Source organism: Bos grunniens, chromosome 10, assembly GCF_055505025.1.
Source record: "Bos grunniens cultivar Pamir isolate PY7600 chromosome 10, Bosgru_T2T1.0, whole genome shotgun sequence".
Taxonomy (NCBI): domain Eukaryota; kingdom Metazoa; phylum Chordata; class Mammalia; order Artiodactyla; family Bovidae; genus Bos; species Bos grunniens.
The window spans coordinates 21,060,482-21,088,042 of record NC_141174.1 but is presented as its reverse complement, the minus strand read 5'-3'; the positions used below and the strand labels follow the sequence as shown (position 1 = coordinate 21,088,042).

At 44.7% G+C, this 27,561-nt stretch overlaps 1 protein-coding gene and 1 long non-coding RNA gene across 2 annotated transcripts in view; one reads left to right on the top strand and one right to left on the bottom strand.

Moving 5' to 3' along the window:
- TTC9 (tetratricopeptide repeat domain 9) overlaps nucleotides 1-4,683 on the top strand; it is a 35,476-nt gene extending 30,793 nt beyond the window's left edge. The window contains exon 3 of the mRNA XM_086319989.1: nucleotides 335-4,683. Within this exon, the coding sequence (XP_086176115.1) occupies nucleotides 335-414 (80 nt within the window). The 3' untranslated portion in view covers nucleotides 415-4,683. The remainder of the gene's footprint in view (nucleotides 1-334) is intronic.
- Nucleotides 2,633-27,561, bottom strand: LOC147364081 (uncharacterized). Its single transcript, XR_015134091.1, has 4 exons — nucleotides 27,022-27,561; nucleotides 11,526-11,647; nucleotides 7,223-7,283; nucleotides 2,633-2,814 (listed from the first exon to the last, which is right to left on the bottom strand). It is a non-coding gene; the product is annotated as an uncharacterized LOC147364081 (long non-coding RNA).

Below are 27,561 nucleotides of genomic sequence, written 5' to 3'. Positions count from 1 at the left end.
TTGCCTGAGGTTAAACAGTAGCTAACTCTGAACTAAAAGTCTCAACTCACTGAGCTGACTGAGGACCACTGGGATTGCTGCTGCATAGAAATAAGAGAAGAAATTCTCGCTCCTCTCCTCTCCTTCCCATCTGTCCTCTGGGTCATGGGGACCTGTCCCCATGGAGGCAGGGAAGGAGAGGAACTGCACTCCAGTTGCCTTCTCTGTCGCCCTGGACCTTGGCTGAGTGAGGCTGCCCTGTCCATGATCTGCAGATGCAGCTTTGGTCTGATCCCCTGTAGACCCACCAGTCCCCTCACCAGCTGTTCCCTAAGGTGTGTTTCTCTCCTCACAGACACCAATGTGATTCGATATATCCAGCTGACGGAGATGAAGCTCAGCAGATGCTCCCAGAGAGAGAAGGAAGCCATGTGAGCAGAACACCTTTCTAGAGCTGCGCCTGGCCCAGGACATCCAAGCACCGCGTGGTGAAGAGCCCCTCCCTGGGTTCTGGTCCTTTCTCCTCACTTCCTCCTCCTATTACCCCTCACCTCCATATCTACTCTCTGTGCGCACAGGAGACCCGTGGATTTGGAATCTGGTGGGTTGCCCTGACAGTGCAGACAGCCTCCTTTCAGTAGGGGCAGCCGCTGAAAGAGACCTGGCTTTGGCGGGAACAGCCATAGAGGACTGTCACAGGTTGGGAGTGCCCTTACAGCTTCGACTTGGGCCAGCACTCCTGACAAGAGGCAGAGCCCGGCAGGTGGACCCTCCCAGAGGCGTCAGGCATGGAGCCCACGGGCTGGACCCTTCCACTGCTTCTTCACAGACTGGAGCATCTCACGGCAACTGTGATGAATCCAGGAGCCAGACAGACACCAAAAGCATCGGTTGAGCCCACAGAGTCCGAGAATTTGTACACTGGATTTCTGCACACACACACACGCCTGCTCCCCACCCCCAAGAACCCTCAGCCCCTGCCTCCCTCCCTCCCTCGTGGTCTCGTTCTGTGCTTTCTCCTCTCCCCCTTGGGGATCTGAGACTCTGCCAGGATTCACATGCCATCGAAACCCACTCTCAATGCCCTCTGGTGACCACACATACCATTCCCCCAGACTCCCAGCCAGCAGGCAGCTGTGACTGCAGAAGGTCAGGGTGGAGTGGGCCAAGGACTGACCATGTAGGGCTGGGGGGAGGGAGAGATGACGTCTAGGGGACAGAGCATTGTATAGACTGGGAGACTGAACTGTGGACGAAGTTAAGTGTGAATAAAAATAAATGAACAGGCAGCAGTCCCTGTCACTTCTGTTGGAAGCAGCCCAATCCCTCACTTTTACTCCGTCCCCCAACCCTCAGTCAGAGTTGCTTACAGCCAGGCAGGATGGGGCTTCCCCCAGAGCAATGGGCCACTTGTCCAGTGGTGTACAAAGCTGGCTGCGCCTTTGTGCTTTTAGAGTAGGCTGGGACTGTGGAGACCGCCCAGGGACTTGGCTGGTGGGAACCTGTAAGCCCCTTTTTGATGAAATTATCTGGACTCAATATCTAGCACGTAGAATGTGTTCAACAAGTATTTGTTGACTGAGTGAATGATGACTGCAGACTGGTTCTCCTGCCTTAAACTCATTTTATCCCAGCCTAGTCTCCAGATACCTATGCTCTTTTTGCGATGCCATGTAGCTTCAGTCAAATAAGAAACATTTACTGAGGGCTTGTCATTTGCCTGTCATTGTGCAATATGCCCTTGGACGAAGGATGTAGTCCCGGTCTTCAAGGAGATGGAAGAGTTGAGAAATAGTCATAGGAGATTATTACCAATGACACCTTTAATTTATATGATGCTTTAAGATTTTCAAAGCACTTTCATGTATTTTTTGTGTGATCAGTGAGACAATATTGTACAAATTAAAATATATACAGATGCAATAATGTTAATAGTGAGCATTTATTAAATGCATTCTCCTCAGATCTTTACATGTATAATCTCATTTCTTTCATGTAATTACCTACTATTCCCATTTGATGGATAAGGAAACTGAAAAACAGAAAACTTGTCCAAGGTTGCATGGCCTTAAGTGGCATAGCTAGGATTTGAACTGAGTCTGTCTGACTCTAGAGTTTCAGCTGTTGACTACTCTGTAGTTAGTTGCTGCCCTAGAAAGTACTAGATTGGCTTAAGTTTTCATTCGGGATTTTCCATAAGATGTTATGGAATGAAATTTTTGACCAATATTATATTGGATAGTTGTTATTGTTTAGTCACTAAGTCGTGTTCGATTCTTTTGTGACCCTATGGATTGTAGCCTGCCAGGCTCCCCTGTCCATGGGATTTCCCAGGCAAGAATACTGGAGTGATTGCCATTTCCTTCTCCAGGGGATCTTAGCAGGACAGTGTGTGTGACAAGCCCTGATGATGCCAATGATGGTACATGGGCCACCTTTTGTTATTTAGCCCTAGTTGAGAAATGGTCCCCAGCACTTGACTCCCTAGTGGTGGAAAAGACAGCTGAGATCCAGCAGTTAATTCTGTATATTGTTCATTCTGCTTGCTGATGGGCCAGTGTGTATCCCAACAATCCACCAAGCATTCTTCACTCCCTCCCCAGCTTTGGGAAAGAGTCACAATTATAGGTAGAGAATGAAAGGAAACACAACGTTAATTATGGGTTATTTATTTAATCAGAGGCTTCAGCACTGCAGGATCCAATCTCTGCTCAGGGTCCAGAAGCCAGCAGCACAGGTTATATTCACACAGCTCCTCAAAGGCTTTCAATGGGGTCTGCAAGAAGGTGCTAGAAATATCCAGGGGCTAGAAGCTGCTTGCCTGTAGCTCAGCCTCTGGAGAAGGGAAACAGGGGAAAAGCTGTCATTGCTGCCACGCTCTCCCCAGCCTCAACCATATCCTTCTCTCTCTTCTCTTCCCTCAAAATGGTTTCACGTGACCCCAAGTACAGGCAAACGTGCAAACCTCCCCCCTTTCCAAGCCTCCATCCCAGGAAGTCTGTGAGCTGGCAGACTGCTCGTCAGGATCTGAAGAATGAAGATGAGGTCATAGGTGGCCTGCAGAACCAGTTCAAATTGGCAGGGTCTCTCTTTGGTCTTCATGCAGTGAGGACGGACTCAGGGGAGCTATTCTCAATGTGGAGCAAGAGAGGGTCTTGCCTCACCGAGAGTTGGGGCAGGGCTGGACAGATGATGTTAAGATTGTTGCCATCCTTCCCAGAACTAGGTGAGGACAACCTTGTGGGACCTCATAGAGCAAGTAACCAGGCCGTCTGCTTGTCTAGTGACGAAGATATGCATGCTGGGAACTCCATCACTGTGACCCACAGTTCAATGATCCCAAAGGAAGAAACTGCCTGGGGAAATGTTTGAGGTGGTGGGACTGAATTTTCTGTGCATTTGTCCAGAGACTTCAGACAGCTGGTAAGCAACATGAGGTTTGTTCACCATACCAAACCTTCAGCTTCCTTCTCCTCATCCAGCCCCCAAACAGGGACTATCATTTAATACATGTTTTGTTTGCAAATGTCACTACTGAGCTGAACTTGGAGTGCTCAATCTGGATTTGACCTGCTTTGTCATCTCCTGCTGGGACTTTGGTGATAGAGACTTTGGAGAAAAAAATTACACTTTTGTTGTAATTATTATGAGAGCCTCAGATGTGTATGGTAGAAATATTAGTGGGGGGGGAGACAAATTCTGCCCCATCATCCTACTACTGGAGACAGATATTGTTATCCTTTTGAATGTTTCTTTTTGGTATAAATGTACACATGCACATCCTTTTTAAACAGAAACTGGATCATACTGTACATACTCCTTAATAACCTACTTTTCAAAATGTGTATTTATATTTTAGAATATATAATACATACACAGGTACAAAGTTCAAGAAGTACGAAAAGCTCTAGCATCAGAAGTAAATCTTCCCACCCTGTCTGCCAGCCTCTAGTTCTTCAACTACTTCTATCTCCTTGCAGAGACAGTTACGCATTTTCAAATGTCTGTATCTATTGTGTCACAATTGCTAGCATATTGGACACACTTTCTGCACCTTGTGGTACTTCATTCACAATATCATGAACATAACATGTTTTGTGCATAGCCCAAGCTTTTTCAACAGCATCCTCATTGGGTGAGTGGACCTTCATTTGGTAACCAATCTTGTAATAGTGATTATTTCATCTGTTCCCAATCTTTACTGTAAATAACGTTGCAACAGACATTCTCGTAGCTAAATTTTGCACATATCTAGGACTATTTCCTTAGGGTAAAATCCAAGAAGGAAATTATTTGGCTATCTTTAAGAAATTTGATATATGTTACCAACTGCCCTTCAGAAAGTTTGTACCAAAGTCCTCTTCTTTTGCAGGCTTGAGAGTGCCCTGTTCCCTGCACCCTCACTGCTACTGGGTATTATCACTTATCAAATCTTTACCAATTTGATAGGAAAATAATAGTGTATCAACGTTACACGAATTCACACTCCTTTATTAGTGAATAGCATCTTCACGTGCTTATTGGCCATTTGTGATTTTTCTATTTATTTGATATTGGTATGTTTATCTTTATTATCAATATGTACTTTTATTAAGAATATTGTTTGTGGCAAGAAACATTGCCAAAATGCTTTCCAAGTGCTTTGCTTTCAAGTTTTGTTTATGGTGCTTTTTGACATACATAAATTCTTAATTCTACAATTAATTTGTTCCTCTGTTGCCAGCTTCTTCTGCCTACTGTTTGTTCACTCTCTCATTTCTATCAGAATGGTCCTTCCAAAACACAATCCGATTATGTCACTTCAGCTTAAAAATCTTTATTGACTCTTCATCATTTTTAGGACAAAGGCCAAACTCAGCATAAAACACAAGGTCTTTCAAAGGATTTCTCACACAGACTCACCTCCTGATCCTCTTGCCAAAGTTCCCTACATTCCAGTGCTACATAGCTTCTTGTGATTCGCTGAACCCATTGTTCTGGGGTCTCTTGGCCTTTCCATGCTTTCCAAAGCTATCTAGCTGGCTATGACTCACCCTCCAACCCACTCTGCCTTGTTAATTCCTATAGCATTTGTCAAGGCTCACTGCTTGAAAGTCTGCCTTGACTCCTTAGTCTGCATTCCTAAAACAACATGAGCCTACCTCTGCCTAGCATTTGCTACAAATAGGAATTAGAGCTTCCTATTTCTGTTTCTCTGGTCCGCTACCTGGATGTTCCTCAAGGCAGGTACTGTGGTTTATTCATCTTCACAGCTAGAATGTGTAGCACAATGCCTGGGACATAGTAAATGTTCAGTAAACAATGGGCATTGAACTTGAAATGAATGATGGGTTCAGTGGTAAATACCACTTGAAGTAAGTGCAAACTTTGACTGGATCTGTCCTTCTAAGAACTGAACAAATCTTGAGAGACTTGGTTCAAAAGAGAAGCTACATATTCCAGTGCTATGCATTCTAAAACATCAGAATCACTTGAAGCAGCTTTTTTAAAATACATAATCTCAGTCTCAGCCTTAGATCCATTGAATCATGGAGATGATGCTCAAGATACAAGTTTTTTAACATCCTAAAGAGTTTCTGCTGGCCAGCCAGGTAAAGGAGCCAGGACCGAAGTAGACCAGCAGAAAATCAGAACACCCAGCTCCACTCTATCAAATCATGCGATCTTTCAGCATGGATGTCTTTTGGCAGGGATAGATGGAGCTTTGTTTCAATACCAGTTTGGTGTCTACTAGCTGTGTGACTTTGGGGCAGTTGCTTGGCTTTTCTGATCCTCATTTTCCTGACCTATACATGGGATACTGTCATTTCCTTTGAAAGGCTGTTGGGAGGATTAAGAAATACCTGTCTTCTAGGTCAGTACTTGGCACAGAGTAAACATGAAACAAACAGTAATATCCTCCCCCTCCCCAGCCTCAGCTTCCTCATTTATATTTTCTTCCTAGCTTTATGCTCAGTCCTGTCTGACCCTTTGCGATCCCATAGACAGAAGCCTGCCAGGCTCCTCTGTCCATGAAATTCTCCGGGCAGGAATACTGGAGTGGGTTGCCACTCTTTTCTCCAGGGGATCTTCCCCACCCAGGGATCAAACCCAAGTCTCCTGCATTGTAGGCAGATTCTTCAACATCTGAGCCACCAGGGAAGTCCTCCTCATTTCCAGTGTGGCTACTAATACCTGTATGTTTAGCTTGGGTATTTTCCCAGACTGAACTCTAGAAGAAAGGAGACTTTCAACAGTCCCCTGGGTTACTCTCTGATCAAATAGAACAGCTACTTAGGGGTTAGGGGAGCAGAGGAAGCCCCATCCTCCATCCCACGCCTTCTCCAAGCATATCAGACTCCATAGCAATTGGTTGGAATAATTATGATGGCTTTCAGAACCCAGTGTTTCCTAGTCACATCCAAAGATCAACATAGTTTTCTTGCTACAGTTGCTCCCAGAGGCTGGCAGCTTCTAGGCTGCAAGGAGAAAGCTATTGTCAGGAAAGAGGATAACTGCTGCCCACTCTCCTTCCAGTGCCCTGGTATCTACATCACATGCCTCAGAACAGGAAAGACAAAGCTGGCCGCGAGGCCAAAATAGCTGATCTGCAGCTGCTTAGATTAAGATGCCCCTGCTGCCCACTCCCACTGCCTACACTTGCTCTCCCCACCAGCCCAGGGCAGGCAGCACAGACTGGGAAAATGCATTCAGTCCATCAGGCATGACAGAGTTCAAATTACCAAGTCAGCATGAAAAGTCTCCCTCTAAATGGACTGAAATTGGATTCTATTAAAAACCACATTCAGCGAGGCCCTTGGCTATTAATATTTGCTAAGACACAGAGGAGGGGGAGAAGGTAGAGGGCCCTGCAAAAGGTTGGGAATCTCAGCTGTTCTGTTGAATTGCTTGTCTGGAAAAAAGCCAACAATTGAAAGCCAGATTTGCCCTGTCTTCAACATCTCACAGAATCTTAGGGCTGGAAAGAATGTTAAAGCTCGATAATTCAACCTCTCATCTTATAGATGAAGGATCAAGTCCAGAGACGATAAGTGACTTCTTCAAGGTCACATAGCTAGTAAGTAACAAAGCCAGAACTAGAACTCACATCATTTTTCTAACAACAAATTTATATTGTGTCCACTGAACCAACATACATTTACAAAGCATCTTTCTTCTTTGAATGTAATGCTGTGATATTACTCTCTTCTAAAGAAAGAAAGAAAATAATACTCATGCAATCATCCTCTCACTCAGTACTTACCATTCCCATCACTCTAGTATAGGTGGTTAACAAGGTATTGTCTCCACTTGTGAAATTCAGTCTATAGGGAAGAAGGAAAAGTAAACAGGCAACTTCAAAACTGTGTAATAAATGTTATAGAAACACCAAGGGCTCATGGAGAAGAGGCATCTATAGCAATCCTGGAGGATCAAGGATATTTTCCCGAGGGAGTGCCAATCGGAGGCGCAGAAGTGGTAAGAGAGGAGTCAACTTCAGACCAGGGTCAATGGCAAAGCTCTGTTACTCCTTTCCCTGGATACAATATGAAAAGATTTGGGGCTGTCATTATGAGCTGTCTCTCCTTACCCTTTCTCTGGGTTTCATGCCTCGGTTCAGGTAACGACACTTTACTGCCCATATAGGCTCAGGGCCCAAGAAGCCACAGAAAACTCTGCAGACTCTACCTGATTAAACCCCCTCTGTGCAGAGTAGGGGCAAGTACATCGGTTATCTCTGAGCACAATCAGAAGCTCTTCAAGACTTGTGATTTCCACAGTAGGTGAAAATTCTACACTAGGTTTCATGAATGTAGCCCCAGAGGCATCATGTCACGCGGACCTTTGATACATTCCAGTTTTTTTCCCCCTCTGATCTCAGCCTCTTTATTCTAGAACAGCATTATCCGTAAGAAATAGAATGTGGGCCACCTGCATAATTTTACATTTTCTAATAGCCTTAAAAAGGTAAAAATAAACAGAGAAAATGACTTTATCTTCATTTATAAATGGGTTAATAAAGGTAAGTCAGAATCCTGTCTGGATATTGTAATCACCCAGTCAGCATTTAGAAAATACAGATGGTAGGGTCCTGGAAACAGCATTTTTAAGAAGCTGAAATTCTGGCAAGAGAAGGGGATGATAGAGGACGAGATGGTTGATGGCATCACTGACTCAGTGGACATGAGTTTGAGCAAACTCCAGGAGATGGTGAAAGACAGGGGAGCCTGGCTTGCTGCAGTCTGTGGGGTCACAAAGAGTCAGACATGACTGAGTGAGCAAAAACAAGAAAATTCTGGTAGTGGTTCAGAGAGTCATATTTGGGAATTGCTGAGCTATTGAAAGGGCTTCCCTGAAAGGTTTCTGACAGTTCTAATAGTCTATAAATATGTAGTAGGAAAGCTAGCTAACACAAACAGAATCGATCCTTTCTGGTCCATGTATTTGTTTCATTAATTTGCATGAATCAGTATACATACTGGGGACTTCCTTGGTAGCTCAGTGGTAAAGAATTTGTCTGCCAATGAGGAGACACAGGTTTGATCCCTGGTCTGGGAAGATCCCACATGCCAAAGGGCAACTAAGCCCGTGCACCACATCTGCTGAGCGCACGGGCTGCAACTACCGAAGCCCGTGCACTCTAGGGCCCGAGCCATCGCATCACAGCTAGAGAGTGGCCCCTTCTTGCCACAACTAGGGAAAAACCCACGAGGCAACGAAGACCCAGCACAGCCATGAATAAAGAAATATGCATATTGGTCAAAGGTGAGAAAGCTTTCCTTTTTCAGAGCTCTAGAGAAGATGGAGGGATAGACATAAAGACAGTGGGGATGGCGTGTCTGACCATCAGGCATGGTTACAAGCTCATGGTAGACTGATTTTGATGGAAACTTCTTTGATAAGGAAATGAAGAGATTAAAAAGGTATTGCCAGAGGAGTTCCCTAGTTGCCCAGTGGTTAGAATTCTGGGCTTTCATTGCCATGGCCTAGGTTCAATCTCTGGTCAGGGAAACATAATTTAGTATAAGCAAGGTACTGACATTTCATCCCCAGTGGATCCAACCGAAACCTTTGAGCACACGTGAGGTTACTTAGGCCTCTTAGGTACCATCAGAGCCATCACTGAACTTGTAGAAGAGCTGAATTCTTTTCCTTCTTCCATTCTCCTTCTGCTTGCAGCCACAACAACCTTTAAGCCACTAAGCCCTACTTTCCTAGCCCGGGTCTAATCTTAGACCTGCCCAGGTTTGCACCAGCCTCTAGTTAAAAGAAACGAAGGTCTTAACTGAAGTGTGTTCTAAGATCCAGAAAAACAAAGGGTAAAACAGAAGAGGAAAGGGAGCTGAGAGAAATGAAAACTCTGTCAATCAGGTTGCTCATTTTGCAGTTGAGAGACTGAGGTACAGAGCACCGATAAAAGCAAGAATACTGCTAGCCTGGTCTTCATTTCTGGGATTCGCTGCACAGAGACCTCAGAGTCTCTCTTTAGGACTGCTGGAAGTTGCTTCCATTGGTTTCCTGCATCTGTTGGCAGGTACCAATAAGAAAATTTTGAATAAGACTATGAATAGAAGGTATGAGTTAAGAAATGTCTGGTGAATTCACTGATAGTAGAATTATGTCTGGTGATTAAAAAAAAAAAAAACTCATACTAAATATTGCTGATGTTAAACTGTGTCTATATGCCAAAGCCAGGGATGTTTGATATGGCAAAGGCATACTGGTGATGTGGTTCCCTTTTGCTACTCATCTCTATACAAGAACTTTATTCAAAGATGACTCCACTAAAGTATAAAGTTAATTTCAATGTAGAATGTAATCTAGTTCTTAGCATCAGCTGATGGCATTATATCCTGGCATAGAGTTTAAAAATCCCATCAGTTCACACATCCCCCATGGAGAGTCGGGGACCTGGATAGGTGAACAGAAGTGCTTCTCAAGCTTTTCTGTGCCCAAGAATAACCTGGAGATATTGTTAAAATACAGACAAATTACTGAGTGGGAGAAAATAGCTGCAAATGGTATGACTGATAAGGGGGTAATATCTAAAATTTATAAGCGGCTTATACAACTCAATACCAGAAAGAAAACAAAGAACACAATTTTTTCAATGGGCAGAAGACTTGGATAGATTGGTTTTTTCACAGAAGATATACAGATGGCCAACATGCACGCGAAAAGATGCTCAGCATCGCTAATCATCAGAGAAATGCAAATCAAAATCACAATGATGGTTAAAAGTCTGGCTTAACCTTTGAGCATCTTCAACACTAGAGAAGTTGGCCAGATTGATGTCTGAGATCCCTAGCCTCTTCTTGCTGACCCTCTCTGCTGGCCTCCACAGGACCGTCTTACAGCCCCCTCCTCCCTCTCACTTCAAGAGCCTCTGTATTCCTGTGTTCTCTACTCTCTCCATATCAAAGGTGGCTTTTAGAGGAAGACCTGAAAATATTTCTCAGTGTCTCCACCTGTATGAGTTTTTTGAGGAAGTTTGCATTTTAAGCCTTACCACTTAATCAAGAGGGAAAAGTTTAGGAAAGCTTAGGTCTCAAGGATAAATGGCAGTTGATTAGGCTCAAGCTGGAGAGGGAAGTCGGGGAAGAAAGGGCATTCTAGGCAGGAGGACCTACGCTTGCATATCCTAGTCACTCAATAAATGTTTGTTCACAAAGCGCTAAAGAAGAAAAGGGTGTGTTTAGTCCACTGGGACCAGAGAGGGATCTCTCTGAAAAAAATCTAGCCTCCTTTCCTGAACCTTTATCCAACTCTAAGAGAAGAGAGTTGGACAAAATATGCTTCATACATATTGTTTTCCCCCCTCTATTGGCCATGTAGGTTGATTTTTCCTTTAATTTAGTATTTTAAAAGTAAAAATAACCATTCCACCAGGTACCACTTAAACAAGAGGAAATCTCTTGCTTTCAACCAAAGGTATCTGTTGTAATGGAACAGGTTAGAGTTGCCTGCTTTTTACCCTCTCACTAGCTCCCTTAATTATTCAGGCCTCTACATATTTTCTCCTTCTAGAAGCATGGTAAAATCCTTTGGAATCTGGCTTCTGACCTTTGGAGTCTTGTCAGGGATAAGAACCAGAACCTAGAACTTTCTAGAACTTTGCTGGGAGGACCACAGTTCAACCCAGGGCATGATCGGGCAGCTCTGCCCATTCTCTTTGTGTGGTTCATTTCTCTGACCCTCACTCTCCAACCCCTTGGCTTGCCTGAGTTATGGGGACCTGTGACTGCTCTTCTAAGAGAGAAGCAAGCAAGAAGACAGCAGCAAAAGCAGCTTTGGGGTAAATTTCAAGCAGCTGGGGGGTTCTGCAATTGGTTGATGCTAGTACACCAGTGAATGGAAGTGTATTAGACCAGACTAGAATGGAAGATTGGAGAAGGCAATGGCACCCCACTCCAGTACTCTTGCCTGGAAAATCCCATGGACGGAGGAGCCTGGTAGACTACAGTCCATGGGGTTGCAAAGAGTCGGACACGACTGAGCGACTTCACTTTCACTTTTCACTTGCATGCCTTGGAGAAGGAAATGGCAACCCACTCCAGTATTCTTACCTGGAGAATCCCAGGGACGGCGGAGCCTGGTGGGCTGCCATCTATGGGGTCACACAGACTGAACACGACTGAAGCGACTTAGCAGCAGCAGAATGGAAGATAGAAGTGTGAGGAATGGGCACCTGGGGACAAAAGGGGATCATATGTATGAGTCAGGAAACAAGGATCCAAATAGTCAGTTTCTTCTCATCTGCTGAAACAATGGGGATTATTTCTTGGGTTGAGAGCCAGGGACATTTGGGTGATAAAGGCCTACTTGTAAGAACACAGAGCAAGCTGAATGGCACAGACATTTAGAAGAAAAATTCTGAGCTTTTATATTGTGAAGTGTGGGATAAAAGATGTTAACCAGTAGAACATCTTACTAGTAAAACCAAGAAAGACTCTCACCCACAGAATGCCTGGGCAACAACCTAGAAAAGAACTAGTTTATTCTGTGAACAGCCAGGTTGAATTTTTTAAGTCATTTCTGGCTATTCAGTGAAGCTGATTATCTAGTTATCAGTCTCCAGGTTTCTGTCCCCATTAGACACAAGGTCTTCAAGGGCAGAGACCATGCGTCTTGCTCGCTTTTGAATCCTTGATGATAGACATATAATAATGTGGGTGATCCACCGGCCTTCCAGCAATTAATAGTCAGGGGAAAGAGTTCATAATAAAGATCATGGGCAACAAAAAAGTTGAATAGCTAGAAATACTTCTGCACTACCTACTCCCGCACAAAACTTAAGGCAAGGGAAAGGACTTCCCTGGTGATCCAGTGGTTAAGAATCTGCCTTGCAATGAAGGAGACATAAGTTTGATCCCTGGTCAGGGAAATAAGAGCCCACATGCCTTGGAGCAACTAACCCCAGGTGCTACAACAACTGAGCCCGGGGACTATAACTAGAGAGTCCGTGCCCCTCAATGAAATATTCCACAGAAAGCAACAAACATCTTGCCTGCCACAACTAAGACCCTATGCAGCCTAATTAATTAATTAAAATATGAGATAGTACATAAATTTTTTTTAAAAAGACAAAGGAAAACCCAGGCCCTAAAGTTGCTCTAATGGAAATTGGTCTTCCCTCAGCCTCTCCTGCTCTCATGCTGCATTTCACCCATGTCGTTGCCTCGTCTTACAGCCTTTGCCCCCCAAAGCAAAAGGCTTGGATTAACCAGTCAAGTCACTTAATCTCATTTGGGAAAAACCAACTCTATGGTCTGTGACTCCTCCTCCGATAACCCCATACAGAGTCACCAGCAAACCAGTCATTACTATAGCCCTGGAGCTGACAGAGGATTTCATTTGCTTTTTGAAAGACAATTCATATGAAACATGAGGATAAAGACAACTGGCAACAAGAAATCAAAACTCTGCAAGCATCACCTTCTCACATCCCTCCTTTCTGCTGACTTACTCTTTCTTGTCTCAGAAATGAGCATCTTCCACTCAGGCTGCTGAGCGAGGCCCGTTGACAGGGCAATGAGCTTTCCAAGCCTTAGCCTGGCAATCTAGCTTGAAGGCGTCCTCTGTCATCAGGCCATTTTGGAAAAATGTAATTCACCGAGCTCTGATTTGTAGGAGGCTAAATCTTAAAAGAATGAGGACTCTGAAGAAACCATAGGCAGAGAAGTAACTATCTCAGATAACAAAATGCTTTTATTGCATAAACTTCACAGGCCTCTAGAGCTTAAAAGGAGCTCATCCAATTGAACCTTTTACAAAGAGAGGGAGGCTCATGGTGACAGGGCTGGGACTCAAATTAATTTCTTTCAGAGTCCAAGCTCCATACTTCTTAGTGACCCTGGGCCTTTCATGCAATTCTAGGTTGGCAACTTGTTTCCTAGGGTAGGAATTCCATCCTGGAACCCCTCAATTTGTACCTCAAACCTAAGAAAAGAAGGAAGAAGTGACTTTGGGGATTCACTGTCAGGCCACTGAGTTGAAAGAGAGCTGCCACTATAGTAAAAAATCCCTCAAGCCTCCTCGTCGGGCGGCTCAGCTTCAGAGCTTCCCAACCCCAGGAGCTATGGCTGTGACCTTAGAGGTCTTAGCAGTTCTCTATGCCTTAGGTCACCATGGAAAGGGGGTGACCCCTGAGCATTTGATGGAGACAGCATGAGAAGGATTGAATGGCAAGAAAGACCATGCACCAAGTTACAGCTGGCTTGGAATTAGAATTTATCTCACTGCTAACAGAGCACAGCAGTAGTTAAGCTGAACAAATCCCATCAGTTCTATTTTCGAAATATATCTAGAATCTGACTGCCTCTTTGCACCTCCTACTAGTAACACCCTGATCCGAGACATGATCTCTACCCTCTTAGCAGCACTAACTAGATCCATTACCCCTGTGCTTGACTTCCTCAGTGTGTTCCAAAGTGATTCTGTTAAAACTTGATTCCAATCATGTAACTCCTCTGCTCAAAACCTTCCATGGCTTCCCTCTTACTCAGAGTAAAAGCTGAACTATGAACCACTTACTATGAACAACAGGATCTGACAGGATCTGGATCTATAGCCTCTGACTTCATCATCTGTCTGCATCTCCAGCGACACTCATCTCCCTATGACTCATCGCTGGTTCCCACCTCAGGGCTTTTGCATTGACTGTTTCCTCTATCTAGAATTCTCTCTGAACCCCTCTTCCATGCCCTCACTCCAATAACATGACTAGCTCTATCACTTCTTTCAAGGTCTTTACTCAGAAGACACCTTCTTAATAAGGCCCCTCCTGACTATCCCCTTCTAAAATCTTAACGCTCGTCCCAGAAGGTGATATTTCCTATATCTCTTCCCCATTTTACTTCTTCTCCTTTGCACCTGCCAGTGACATATTACATATTTTACTTATCTTTCTTTGATCAGTTTTTGTTAAAAATTTTTTTGCTTATGGCACAAGGGTCTTAGTTCCCTGGCCACAGACTGAACCCGTGCCCCCTGCAGTGGAAGCACGGAGTCCCAACCACTGGACCATCAGGGTTAATTTATCTTATTTATGGTCTTCCTCTCCCACTAGAATACAAATACCACGAGAGTTCACTGTTGCTTCTTCAGCAACCAGAATGGTATTTAGCACACAGTGGCATTCAGTTAACATCAGTTAATTTCTGAGAGGCTAGTGGATCACCCACACTATTGTATGCTTATCATCAAGGATGCGAAGTGAGAAAGATGCATGGTCTCTGCTCTTGAAAACCTTGTGTCTAATGAGGGACAGAAACATGAACACTGATAACTAGATGATCAGCTTCACTGAATAGCCAGAGATGAGTTTTAAAAAATGGAGAGAATAGCATTGAAACATGTGTATTACCTTATGTGAAATAGATCACCAGTCCAGGTTTGATACATGAGACAGGGTGCTCAGGGTTGGAGCACTGGGATGACCCTGAGGGATGGGATGGGGAGGGAGGTGGGAGGGGGGTTCAGGATGGGGAACACTTGTACACCCATGTGATTCATGTCAATGTATGGCAAAAAACACTCAGTTCAGTTCAGCTCAGTCACTCAGTCATGTGCGACTCTCTGCAACCCCATGAAACGAAGCACGCCAGGCCTCCCTGTCCATCACCAACTCCCGGAGTAAACCCAAACTCATGTCCATTGAGTTAGTGATGCCATCCAGCCATCTCATCCTCTGTCATCCCCTTCTCTTCCTGCCCTCAATCCCTCCCAGCATCAGGGTCTTTTCCAATGAGTCAACTCTTTGCATGAGGTGGCCAAAGTATTGGAGTTCCAGCCCCAGCATAAGTCCTTCCAATGAACACCCAGGACTGGTCTCCTTTAGGATGGACTGGTTGGATCTCCTTGCAGTCCAAAGGACTCTAAAGAGCCTTCTCCAGCACCACAGTTCAAAAGCTTCAATTCTTCAGCACTCAGCTTACTTCACACTCCAGCTCTCACATCCATACATGACCACTGGAAAAACCATAGCGTTGACTAGACAGACCTATGTTGGCAAAGTAATGTCTCAGCTTTTTAATATGCTGTCTACATTGGTCATAACTTTCCTTCCAAGAAGTAAGCGTCTTTTAATTTCATGGCTGCAATCACCATCTGCAGTGATTTTGGAGCCCCCAAAAATAAAGTCTGCCACTGTTTCCACTGTTTCCCCATCTATTTCCCATGAAGTGATGGGGCCAGATGCCATAATCTTAGTTTTCTGAATGTTGAGCTTTAAGCCAACTTTTTCACTCTCCTCTTCCACTTTCATCAAGAGGCTTTTTAGTTTCTCTTCACTTTCTGCCATAAGGGTGGTGTCATCTGCATATCTGAGGTGATTGATATTTCTCCCGGCAATCTTGATTCCAGCTTGTGTTTCTTCCAGCCCAGCGTTTCTCATGATGTACTCTTCTGCATAGAAGTTAAATAAGCAGGGTGACAATATACAGCTTTGACGTACTCCTTTTCCTATTTGGAACCAGTCTGTTGTTCCATGTCCAGTTCTAACTGTTGCTTCCTGACCTGCATATACGTTTCTCGAGAGGCAGGTCAGGTGGTCTGGTATTCCCATCTCTTTCAGAATTTTCCACAGTTTATTGTGATCCACACAGTCAAAGGCTTTGGCATAGTCAATAAAGCAGAAGTAGATGTTTTCCTGGAACTCTCTTGCTTTTTTGATGATCCAGCGGATGTTGGCAATTTGATCTCTGGTTCCTCTGCCTTTTCTAAAACCAGCTTGAACATCTGGAAGTTCATGGTTCACGTATTGCTGAAGCCTGGCTTGGAGAATTTTGACCATTACTTTACTAACGTGTGAGATGAGTGCAATTGTGCGGTACTTGAGCATTCTTTGGCATTGCCTTTCTTTGGGATTGGAATGAAAACTGACCTTTTCCAGTCCTGTGGCCACTGCTGAGTTTTCCAAATTTGCTGGCATATTGAGTGCAGCACTTTCACAGCATCATCTTTCAGGATTTGGAATAGCTCAACTGGAATTCCATCACCTCCACTAGCTTTGTTCATAGTGATGCTTTCTAAGGCCTACTTGACTTCACATTCCAGGATGTCTGGCTCTAGGTGAGTGATCACACCATCGTGATTATCTAGGCTGTGAAGATCTTTTTTGTACAGTTCTTCTGTGTATTCTTGCCACCTCTTCTTAATATCTTCTGCTTCTGTTAGGTCCATACCATTCCTGTCCTCTATCGAGCCCATCTTTGCATGACATGTTCCCTTGTTATCTCTAATTTTCTTGAAGAGATCTCTAGTCTTTCCCATTCTGTTGTTTTCCTCTATTTCGTTGCACTGATCGCTGAGGAAGGCTTTCTCATCTCTCCTTGCTATTCTTTGGAACTCTGCATTCAAATGGGAATATCTTTCCTTTTATCCTTTGCTTTTCACTTCTCTTCTTTTCACAGCTATTTGTAAGGCCTCCTCAGACAGCCATTTTGCTTTTTTGTATTTCTTTTCCTTGGGGATAGTCTTGATCCCTGTCTCCTGTACAATGTCATGAACCTCTGTCAATAGTTCATCAGATACTCTATCAGATCTAGTCCCTTAAATCTATTTCTCACTTCCACTGTATAATCATAAGGGATTTGATTTAGGTCATACCTGAATGGTCAGGTGGTTTTCCCTACTTTCTTCAACTTAAGTCTGAATTTGGCAATAAGGAGTTCATGATCTGAGCCACAGTCAGCTCCCAGTCTTGTTTTTGCTGACTGTATAGAGCTTCTCCATCTTTGGCTACAAAGAATATAATCAATCTGATTTCGGTGTTGACCATCTGGTGATGTCCATGTGTAGAGTCTTCTCTTGTGTTGTTGGAAGAGGGTGTTTGCTATGACCAGTGCGTTCTCTTGGCAAAACTCTATTAGCCTTTGCCCTATTTCATTCCGTATTCCAAGGCCAAATTTGCCTGTTACTCCAGGTGTTTCTTGACTTCCTACTTTTGCATTCCAGTCCCCTATAATGAAAAGGACATCTTTTTGGGGTGTTAGTTCTAAAACGTCTTGTAGGTCTTCAAAGAACCATTCACTTCAGCTTCTTCAGCGTTACTGGTTGGGGCATAGGCTTGGACTACCGTGATAATTGAATGGTTTGCCTTGGAAACGAACAGAGACCATTCTGTCATTTTTGAGATTGCATCCAAGTACCTCATTTCAGACTCTTTTGTTGACCATGATGGCTACTCCATTTCTTCTAAGGGATTCCTGCCTGCAGTAGTAGATATAATGGTCATCTGAGTTAAATTCACCCATTTCAGTCCAGTTTAGTTTGCTGATTCCCAGAATGTCGACGTTCACTCTTGCCATCTCCTGTTTGACTACTTCCAATTTTCCTTGATTTATGGACCTAACATTCCAGGTTCCTATGCAATATTGTTCTTTACAGCATTGGACCTTGCTTCTATCACCAGTCACATCCACAACTGGGTATTGGTTTTGCTTTGGCTCCATCTCTTCATTCTTTCTGGAGTTATTTCTCCACTGATCTCCAGTAGCATATTGGGTACCTACTGACCTGGGGAGTTCCTCTTTCAGTATCCTATAATTTTGCCTTTTCATACTGTTCATGGGGTTCTCAAGGCAAGAATAGTGAAGTGGTTTGCCATTCCCTTCTCCAGAGGACCACATTCTGTCAGACCACTACAATATTGTACAGTAAGTAGCCTCCAATTAAAATAAATTAATTAATTTAAAAAAATTGAACTTGGCTCTTCAGGAATAGACTAGTTCTTCCCCAGGTCTCTGACCAAACTTTCTGTGGATGAATGAAGCAAAGAGTGGTTTGGGTGCCCATGACATGGCATCTCTGACCTGCCTTCCAGCTGGGAATGAGGAGTCAGGCCTCCTGAAATAACAATATTTGAGCATCCCCATCTCTGACTGTTTACAACTCTGTCTCTCTCAATATGTGGTGAATAAAGGCATATTCCTCATATCTCCATACTCCTTTCCTACTCAGGTCCATCCAACTCAGAGATCTTCCTGCCAAGTTCAGTGAATTTCAACTTGGTTAAGAGCAGTTGTTTAAAGGGCAGCCTTTACTATGTCAGCACAATGATAAGCATTTTACAAACAGTATTTCATTTCATCCTCACAAGGTAGGTAATATCATTCCCATTTTCATATGAGAAAACCAAAGCTTAGAGACTGCCCTGAACACGCAACTGAGTGATTTCTCACCTCATTCTCTTCTCTAAGATCCTGCCATCTACCCACAGAGATGGGTCCTTGCTGACATGCTGATACTAAGCATGCACACACTCCCCAGGCCGGGGTAGAAACTTGACCCCAGTACAGCAGGGTCAGTTTCTTTTTCCCAGAAATACAGATGTGGCTATAGTGGCATTACTATAAGGTCCTTCCTAAAGGGAGGAATGGAACATCAGGTGTGGTCATGGGTACCATGAAGTCCAAGCAAGAAAGAGGTAAGAATCAGGTGTGCTGAAAATCAGATGGGCAGAGCACAACTGTGGGGAAGAAAGAGGAGGAAGAAAGAGGTCACACCATGGTCCACAGTGGCTTTTCCCAGGCTCCCAGGTTTTCTGAGACTCTCTCTTACTCTTCCAACTAAGTGCTCTATTCTGATTAAGATAAATTGAATGGTTTTCAATTATTTGAACCAAAGGGGCTTGACTCAGAGAAGTTAAGTAACTTACCTAATAGCACGTGGCCCCAGAAGGATGAAGCTGAACCTCCAAAGCTCATGCATTTCTGTAACTGCCAAACCACTCGGATTTTGTCTTCTCCCAGAGGCAGGCAGGGCAGCCTGTCCCTACCAGGTCACACTGTCTCCTTGTCCCTCCTTTCACACCTAACATATCTTCCCAAGGAAAACTGAGATCACTCCAGGGCAGACTCAAATGGAGAAAGAAGTTAGTTAATGATGAGAAAGTGGGACTTCCCAGGCAGTCCAGTGGTTAAGAATCTGCCTGGCAATACAGGGGACATGGGTTTGGTCTGGGAACTAAGATCACACTAGATCTCAGGGCAACTAAACCTGTGCACCGCACTACTGAGTCCGTGTGCTCTAGAGCCCACATGTTTTAGAGCCTGTGCTTCGCAACAAGGGAAGCCACTGCAATTAGAAGCCTGAACACTGCAACTAAAGAGTAGACCCCACTCACTAGAGAAAGCCGACATGCAGCAGCAAAGAGCCTGTGCAGCTCAATGAAGACCCCGCATAGCCAAAAGAAGTAAGTGAAGGGGGTGACAGAGGATGAGATGGTTGGATGGCATCACTGACTCAATGGACATGAGTTTGAACAACTCCGGGAGATGGTGAAGGACAGGGAAGCCTGGAGTGCTGCAGTCCATGAGGTCGCAAAGAGTCAGATACGACTTAGCAACTGAACAACAATAACAACAAATAAATGAATGTTGAGAATGCATAGCAAGTAGAAAAGAGCAGCACCATATTGTGGGTTAGGAGGAGACATCCTGGGGTTGATGTTTTTACCAAGTCTTGGGTCTTTGGGGGAACAGGTAGAACTATTTCCTTCCCTCCATCAGACCTGGCTAAGCAGATGGCTAATGTGAGGAGAGAGGGGAGCCCAGTAAGGAGTCCTGGGGGCAGTCTTTGGAGCGGTGACTTTGTTCATGAGGCCTCCCCCATGAACAGAACTGCGTTCAGACTTGCCCCCAAATATGCAATCAAGCCAGGCAAAGCCCACAAAAAAGTGGGCCAAAGGCTTCTCTGGGCAGATCCATTAGAGGTAGCTGCTCCCTTGGAGCCACTTGAAGTCTGCAGCTCCTGGAGCTCCGTTTATTGACTCTGTTTATTTCTCTAATTTGTCAAGTACTGTCTGCGAGCTTGAGCTTGCCTCCTAAGTGCTCAGCTTCTATCCTGCCTCCCAGGCTTCTCCAATTTGATTAGCATACTCTGCTCTCCATCTTTTGAGTCATTAATGAAAACACTGATGAATATTGGGCATAAGTCACATCCCTGGGAGGCCTCTCCTCAGCTGGCAGGGATGACCCCTCTTTTCAGACAGGCTTTGCCTATTGTTCATGAGTTTTTGTCCTCTCTTTTCATTCATCCATTTATTTAATCACTCACTTGCTAATTGTGCTAGGGCTAGAGACTTCCTACAATTTCTGACAAATGTAAATTCATGGAAATGTTAATTATTACCACATGAAGTGCTCTGGGGACACAAAGATGCACTGGGAAAATCCCAGCCCTCAGTAATAAGAATGAGAATAACAGTTGCCACCTACCAGTGATGGGCTAAGTATCAAACAGATATTACTGAGTCTGTGCTGGACATTATCCACCCTAGCGGGGATAAGTGTTGGTAAGGATTAAGAGGAAGGAGTCTTTTTTTTTTTTAAAAAAAAAGTAAGGATTCTAATCTTGCAATAGCCTATAATGGAAAAGAAACTGAAAAATAATGAATATATAGTTTGCTGTACACTTGAAACTAACATAGTAAATCATTTATACTCCAATTAAAAAATAATAAAGAAAATAGTAAGGATTTTTATTTTGGTTCTTCCACTTACTGGCTCAAGCCTTCTTTATCTTATATTCTCCTCCCATAAACTTACTTAGTAAGATTATTATAAAACACTTAAATTACATAAGATAATGCAGAAAAGGTGCTTGGAGCACAGCCACACATATAACAAACATTCTGCAAATGTTTACTATTATTATTATTTCACTGAATACAACTACCTGATACAAAGTACCATTATCTGGGTTTTACCAATAAGAAAAGTAAAGGTTAGCAAGGCTGCTGCTGCTGCTGCTGCTAAGTCGCTTCAGTCGTGTCCGACTCTGTGAGACCCCATGGACAGCAGCCCACTAGGCTCCTCTGTCCCTGGGATTCTCCAGGCAAGAACACTGGAGTGGGTTGCCATTTCCTTCTTCAATGTATGAAAGTGAAAAGTGAAAGTGAAGTCGTTCAGTTGTACCCGACTCTTAGCGACCCCATGGACTGGAGCCCACCAGGCTCCTCCATCCATGGGATTTTCTAGGCAAGAGTACTGGAGTGGGGTGCCATTGCCTTCTCCGGTTAGCAAGGCTAATTTGCCCAAAGTCCTATGGCCAATAACAGAACTAGGATCCAGGCCTGTCTGTTTGAGGCCAAACCCCGTTTGCTTAATTATTATAATCTGAAAAGGAAGATAATATGGCCTAAATAACTATTCAACAAGACAGCAAAGCAAATAAGACTGTAAGGAACAGAATATATTCATGATAAAAATAAATTCTCAGTGAATACTACCAAATGATTATGACAACGATATACAGTTATTAATATAAGTGCCATACGAAAGCTTTAAAAGACAGTGTTTTAGGGTGTCAGAGGAAGGAGAGATGATTTCTGAACAGGGCAATATTTGGGGACCTTCAGGGAGGAGGTACCGTTTGAGTAGGACTTAGCAGATGGATAGGAGTTGGACAGAATGAGAAAAGAGAGAACAGCCCCCCATGTAGAGAAGGGGGACATGAGCAAAGGCAAGAAGATCAGGACCATTTAGGGTGTGTTTTAAAAAATAGCAAGAAGTTCCATTTAGATAGTAAGTGGCATATGCAAGGAAATAGTTGGGAATGAGCTAGAAAGGCGGGGAAAAAAAAACCACACTGGTGTTAAATAAATAAAGCCTTGAATCAAAAAACTGTCCAATGCAGAGAGATTCTGACACTCCAAGAGTTTCCTAGAACTTACTGGGGAAGGAACGATAATAGAGATTTGGGGATGAAGAATGGGATTTCTAAAGCATCAGACACGATTAAGCGCGCGCGCGCGCACACACACACACACACACACACACACACACACACGAGTAATTTCCAGAACTTACGCACAATAGGGCTTAAGCTTGAGGTGGGGGCTGGGCAGAGCTGACATTCAGCCAACCCATGACTGTAAACACAGGCTGTTAAAACATTAATATGCTTTGAACCTCGAGGACATCATGCTAAGTGAAATCGGCCAGTCACAAAAGGACAAATACTGTAAGGTTCCACTCCTGTAAAGTATCTGAAGCCGTCCAGATCATAGATGCAGAAAGTAGAAAGGTGGTTGCCAGGGGCTTGGGGGAGGGAAGAAGGGGAATTCATGTTTAGTGAGTATAGAGTTTCAGTTTCGCAAGATGAAAACGTTCCAGAGGTCTGTTGCACAACAATGTAAATACTTACCACAACTGAATGGTGCTTTACAATGCTAAGATAGTAAATTCAATATTATGTATTTCTGACAAAAAGGGGAAAAATGTGAATATTCTCCCCAAACACTCTCCTTTCAGGTGGTGAATGACACTGCCCCTTCCCCGGGACCCCTGGACCTCCCTGACATCCTGCTGTGAGAGGACTCATGTCTGGCACTATTTTGAAAATCACCCCTGGGGCTAGCGGACTTGGCTGAAAGATGCTTTTGTACTGCATTTTTCTTAGGATAGAAAACACAACCATTATATCGATGAATGGGGGAGGCGGGCAGGGCCACTGCTGAAGAGTGTGGAAAAAGCAAACAGGCCCAACCACTGCACTCTGGCCTCAGACATTCCTCAGGAGGGATCCCTGCAAAAGACAGTTAGCATTGCCTGGAACTCTCTTCCTGCTGAGTCACCAGGGCAGCCCCACCCAGTTGTGCCACTGTGTTCTTTGGAGTCTGGAGGTACAGACCCCAAGACAATTTCTTCCTGGGTCCAGAAGGATCACAAGGACCATCTCAGGACATCATGCATGCCCACCCCACTGGGCACACACCTGACTGTTCAACCTTGTAGTCACCTGGCTTTCCTGTTGCTCCCAGCAGATACCCCGACCCCTCCATTAGCTTGGTAATGCTGTGGAAGGTGCCAGAAAAAAAAAAAAAACAGTCCCAAAGAGTTGGTTTTTGGCAGCTCTGGCTTAGTCATTTCTCTTCCTAATGAACTAGTGGAGAGATGGATCTGTCAGCCCATCCCGCTCCCTGCCCAGTGCCCAGTTCATCATCTGCCAGGCAGGACAGGAGGGGAAAGGAAAGGAGGTGGAAGCTTGAGGGTTGCTCTAGCCTCTGCTGTAACTTCCTCCTCCTGCCCCAAGCAATGGCCTCTGTCAGTCCTGCATTTCAATCTGATTCCTCCTACTTCCCACAGTCACCTCATCAACTCCCAGCACTTCACAAAAGAGAATCAAGACAAGGAGGAAGGGATTCTGAGACAGAGCTTCTGGTCAGCCAGGGTGCAAGGGGTGATGCCAAAGGTCAGATGTCAGTGGTCTTCCGGGATGGATGGGGCCCCCAATCCCTGACTTTCGGGGGCCCTGTGTGCTACATACTGCTCCTCCCTTGGGAAGTGGCTCCATCCTTGACCCAGGGAGCAGTTGGAAGGAGCCTGTATGTGTTAGTTGCTCAGTCATGTCTGACTCCTCGTGACCCCACGGACTGTAGCTCACCAGGCTCCTCTGTCCATGGAATTCTTCGGGCAAGAATACTGGAGTGGGTTGCCATTCCCTTCTCCAAGGGATCTTCCTGACTCAGGAGCCTAGACATCTGATATCTGCCCTTCAGCTGGGTAAAGATATTATTTCTTTAAGAAAGGTCAGAGGCTCCCATCCTTCCCATAGAGAAAACTTAGAGGATAACATAAAAGATCTTACCATTTACCTGAAGCCATGGTGACTTTCAGGGCTTTTCCAAGGGGCCTCCTCTGGGAGGGGAAAGGAGAGCCCATGAATGGCAGAGACCTGAACAAGGGAGAAAGGGCCACAGGAAATGGAGGGTCTGGGGGCTGTGACAGTGAAAATGGTCTTTAGTACAGTATGAAGTTTTCTCAAAACCTAAAAATGGAGCTTCCATATGTCCCAGCAATTCCTCCCCTGGATGTATATTTTTTGAAAAAGAAAAATGCTAATTTGGAAAGATACATGCACCCCATAGCAGCTGTATCTACAATCACCAATATATGGAAGCAACCTAAGTGTCCATCAGCAGATGAATGGATGAAGAAGATGCTTTATATTGGAATACTACTCAGTCATAAAAAAGAATTCAATTTTGCCGTTTGCAGCCACATGGATGGACTTGGAGAACATAAGGCTAGGTAAAATAATTTAAACAGAGAAAAATAAATACTGTATAATATCACTTATATGCAGAATCTAAAAAAGACACAACAAACTCGTTAATACAACAAAAAAAGAAGCAGACTCACAAATACAGAGAACAAACCAGTGGTTACCAGCTGTGGGGGCTGCAACATAGGGGTAGGGGAGAGGAAGTACAGACTATTAGGTGTAGAATAGGCTCAAGGGTGTATTGGACAGCACAGGGGATATAGCCATAGTTTGTAATAACTGTAAGTGGAGAGTACCCTTTAAAACTTGTATAGCACTTCCTTGGTGGTACAGTGGATGAGAACCCACCTGCCAATGCAGGGGACATGGGTTCGATCCCTGGTTGGGAGGAGTCCACATTCTGTGAGGAGCCGCTAAGCCTGTTCACGGTAACTACTAAAGCCTGCGTACCCTAGAGCCTGTTCTCCTCAACAAGACAAGCAAGACAATGCAGAGCAGCCTCTGTTCACTGCAACTGGAGAGAGCCCTCAAAGCAATGAGGACCCAGAGCAGTCAGAAATAACTAATAATAAATACAAGTTTTAAAATTGTATAAAAATTTAAAGATGTTTTTAAAACAAAATAACGGGGTGGGGGGAGGTCTTTACTGGCACATCAGCCTTCATTACGCAGTGCCTCCCACCTGTCTGCCTGCAGCAGGTTCCTAGGGAAGCATCTGTGTTTTCCATTTTGGCCTTCCTTCTCCCTGCAGTGGCATATGCTGTCTGTTCCCTGCCCACCTCTGGCCTGACGGGCCAGTGAGCTGGAATGACATCATCTCTGCTCCTGCAGAGCCCACTTTCAGTTCCTGACTTCAACTCCTCTTCTCTACCGCCGCCCCTGCGTCTCAAGCCAATGGTGCTGATTTGGGGATTTGGCTCAGCCTTTCCTGGGCATCACCAGTGTTGGCTTGGCCACCCCAGTGGCAGCAGACACTGACCCGGCCACCCCCGTAGCCTGGTCAGCCCATCATGGCCTATGATTCAGCTTGACATGGCGAGAAGGCAGCCTCTCCTACATGTAGAAGGACTCTTGTTGAGCTATAGTATAACAATTCATATTTATATAAATAAAAACACCTAATTTTTAAATAGAATTTCTCAAGTACCAGGCACTATCCAAATGTTTACATGTATTGTTCATTTAATCCTTACAACTTCACAAGTTCTATACTATTGTTGGCCCCAATTTATGGACTAAGGAAACTAGTGTATAGAAGTTAGCTGAGATACTCAAAGCTGCATGTAAGAAACAGAGCCTGGATTCCAGTCCAGGTTATTAAACTCCAGAAAATGCAAGCCTTTTCCAAAACATCATGCCACAAAGCCACCAAAAGTACACAGGACTGGTACCCAATTCTTTCCTCAAAACAGGTGGTGATGTTGTGGATGGAGAAGCATAAGAGGAGGCAGATACCTGAAAGATGGAGGGAAAAGGACTCAGAAAAGGGATTGGAGTCAAAGGCCAAAGAGGAGCTGAGATTTGTTCCCCTGTTTCCCAAGACCTGGCTCCCACGGCAGATGGTAGGCTGTGGGGTGGGAGTGAGGAGAAAATTAAGGACCTAAAAAAAGGATAAGCAAGCAGAGGAGGCCTAGAGGCAAGGAATGCAGGCAGGCTGACCCAAGGGAAGCGGTCAGATGGACAGCACGTCAGAAAAGCATGATGGGAGGAGCTGGGGAACCAGTGTTGAGCCCCCAGTCTGGATCCAGGGCAGAACCAGACGGTCCCTGGATTTAACTGTAAGCCATGAAAGCAATCCAAAGAAATGGAAGCAGTGACAGACTTTATTTTCTTGGCCTCCAAAGTCACTGCGGACGGTGATTCCAGCCATGAAATTAAAAGAAGCTTGCTCCTTGGAAGAAAAACTATGACAAACCTAGACATTGTATTAAAAAGCAGAGATATTACTTTGCCGACAAAGGTCCGTATAGTCAAAGCTACGGTTTTTCCTGTAGTCATGTATAGATGTGAGAGTTGAACCATAAAGAAGGCTGAGCAGCAAAAACTGATGCTTTCGAACTGTGGTGTTGGAAAAGACTCTTGAGAGTCCCTTGGACTGCAAGGAGATCAAACCAGTCAATCTTAAAGGAAATCAACCTTGAATATTCATTGGAAGGACTGATGCTGAAGCTGAAGCTCCAATCCTTTGGCTGCCTGATGCAAAGAGCAGACTCATTGGAAAAGATCCTGATGCTGGGAAAGATTGATGGCAGGAGGAGAAAGGGGTGACAGAGAATGAGATGACTGGATGGCATCATCCATTCAGTGGACATGAGTTTGAGCAAACTCATAGTGAAGGACAAGGCAGCCTGGCGTGCTGTAGTCCATCGGGTCGCAAAGAGTCAGACACATCTGAGCGATGAAACAACAATGAAAGCAATCAGTTCATCACTGCAGCCCTCTTACTGACCAAATTTTTCCCAAAACAGGAGACACCAGAGACCCCCAACAGGGCTCCCAGCTCTTGGGGAAGAGAGAGAGCCAGGGATGCAGAGATGGAAAACAAACACTAACCTTTTGGCCAGCAGGGCTCAGGGAGTGCCTGGCATTGCTGGTTCCTTGGCCCTGAAGCAGGCTGTCAGCCCAGGCCAGGCCAGGGGTGAGGAAAGGGAGGAAGGCCACCCCCACCAAAGCCCTCGGGGGCCATGTCCACAGGCTGTCATCCTCTGGAAAACACTCCAGAAAAAAAACAGCAAAAGTAAGACAGAGGATTTCCTTCCTCCAGCCCGTCAGAAATTCCCTCAGGGCTCTTCCAGGAGCCACCAGTCCAGGTTTTGTAACCAAGTTTTAATCCACCCTGTGAGCAGGAAATGAAGGAAGTAAGATGGAAAAGCCTCAGAGTCCGTTGCTGTTGCCGGTTCTTGTCAACGGGATAAAGCTGAGGAAACAGATTTTTCCAAGTTGCACTTGATGCGGGTGGAAACTGAGACCCACTGCCTAGAACTGAGGGTCAGGGGTAAAGACAGCAGACCTTTGCGGAAAGGGCTTAGTGGGAAAGAAGGCTGCAGGGGAAAAGGAAGGATGGGAAAGGAAAGATGGGAGGAGGGAGGAAGG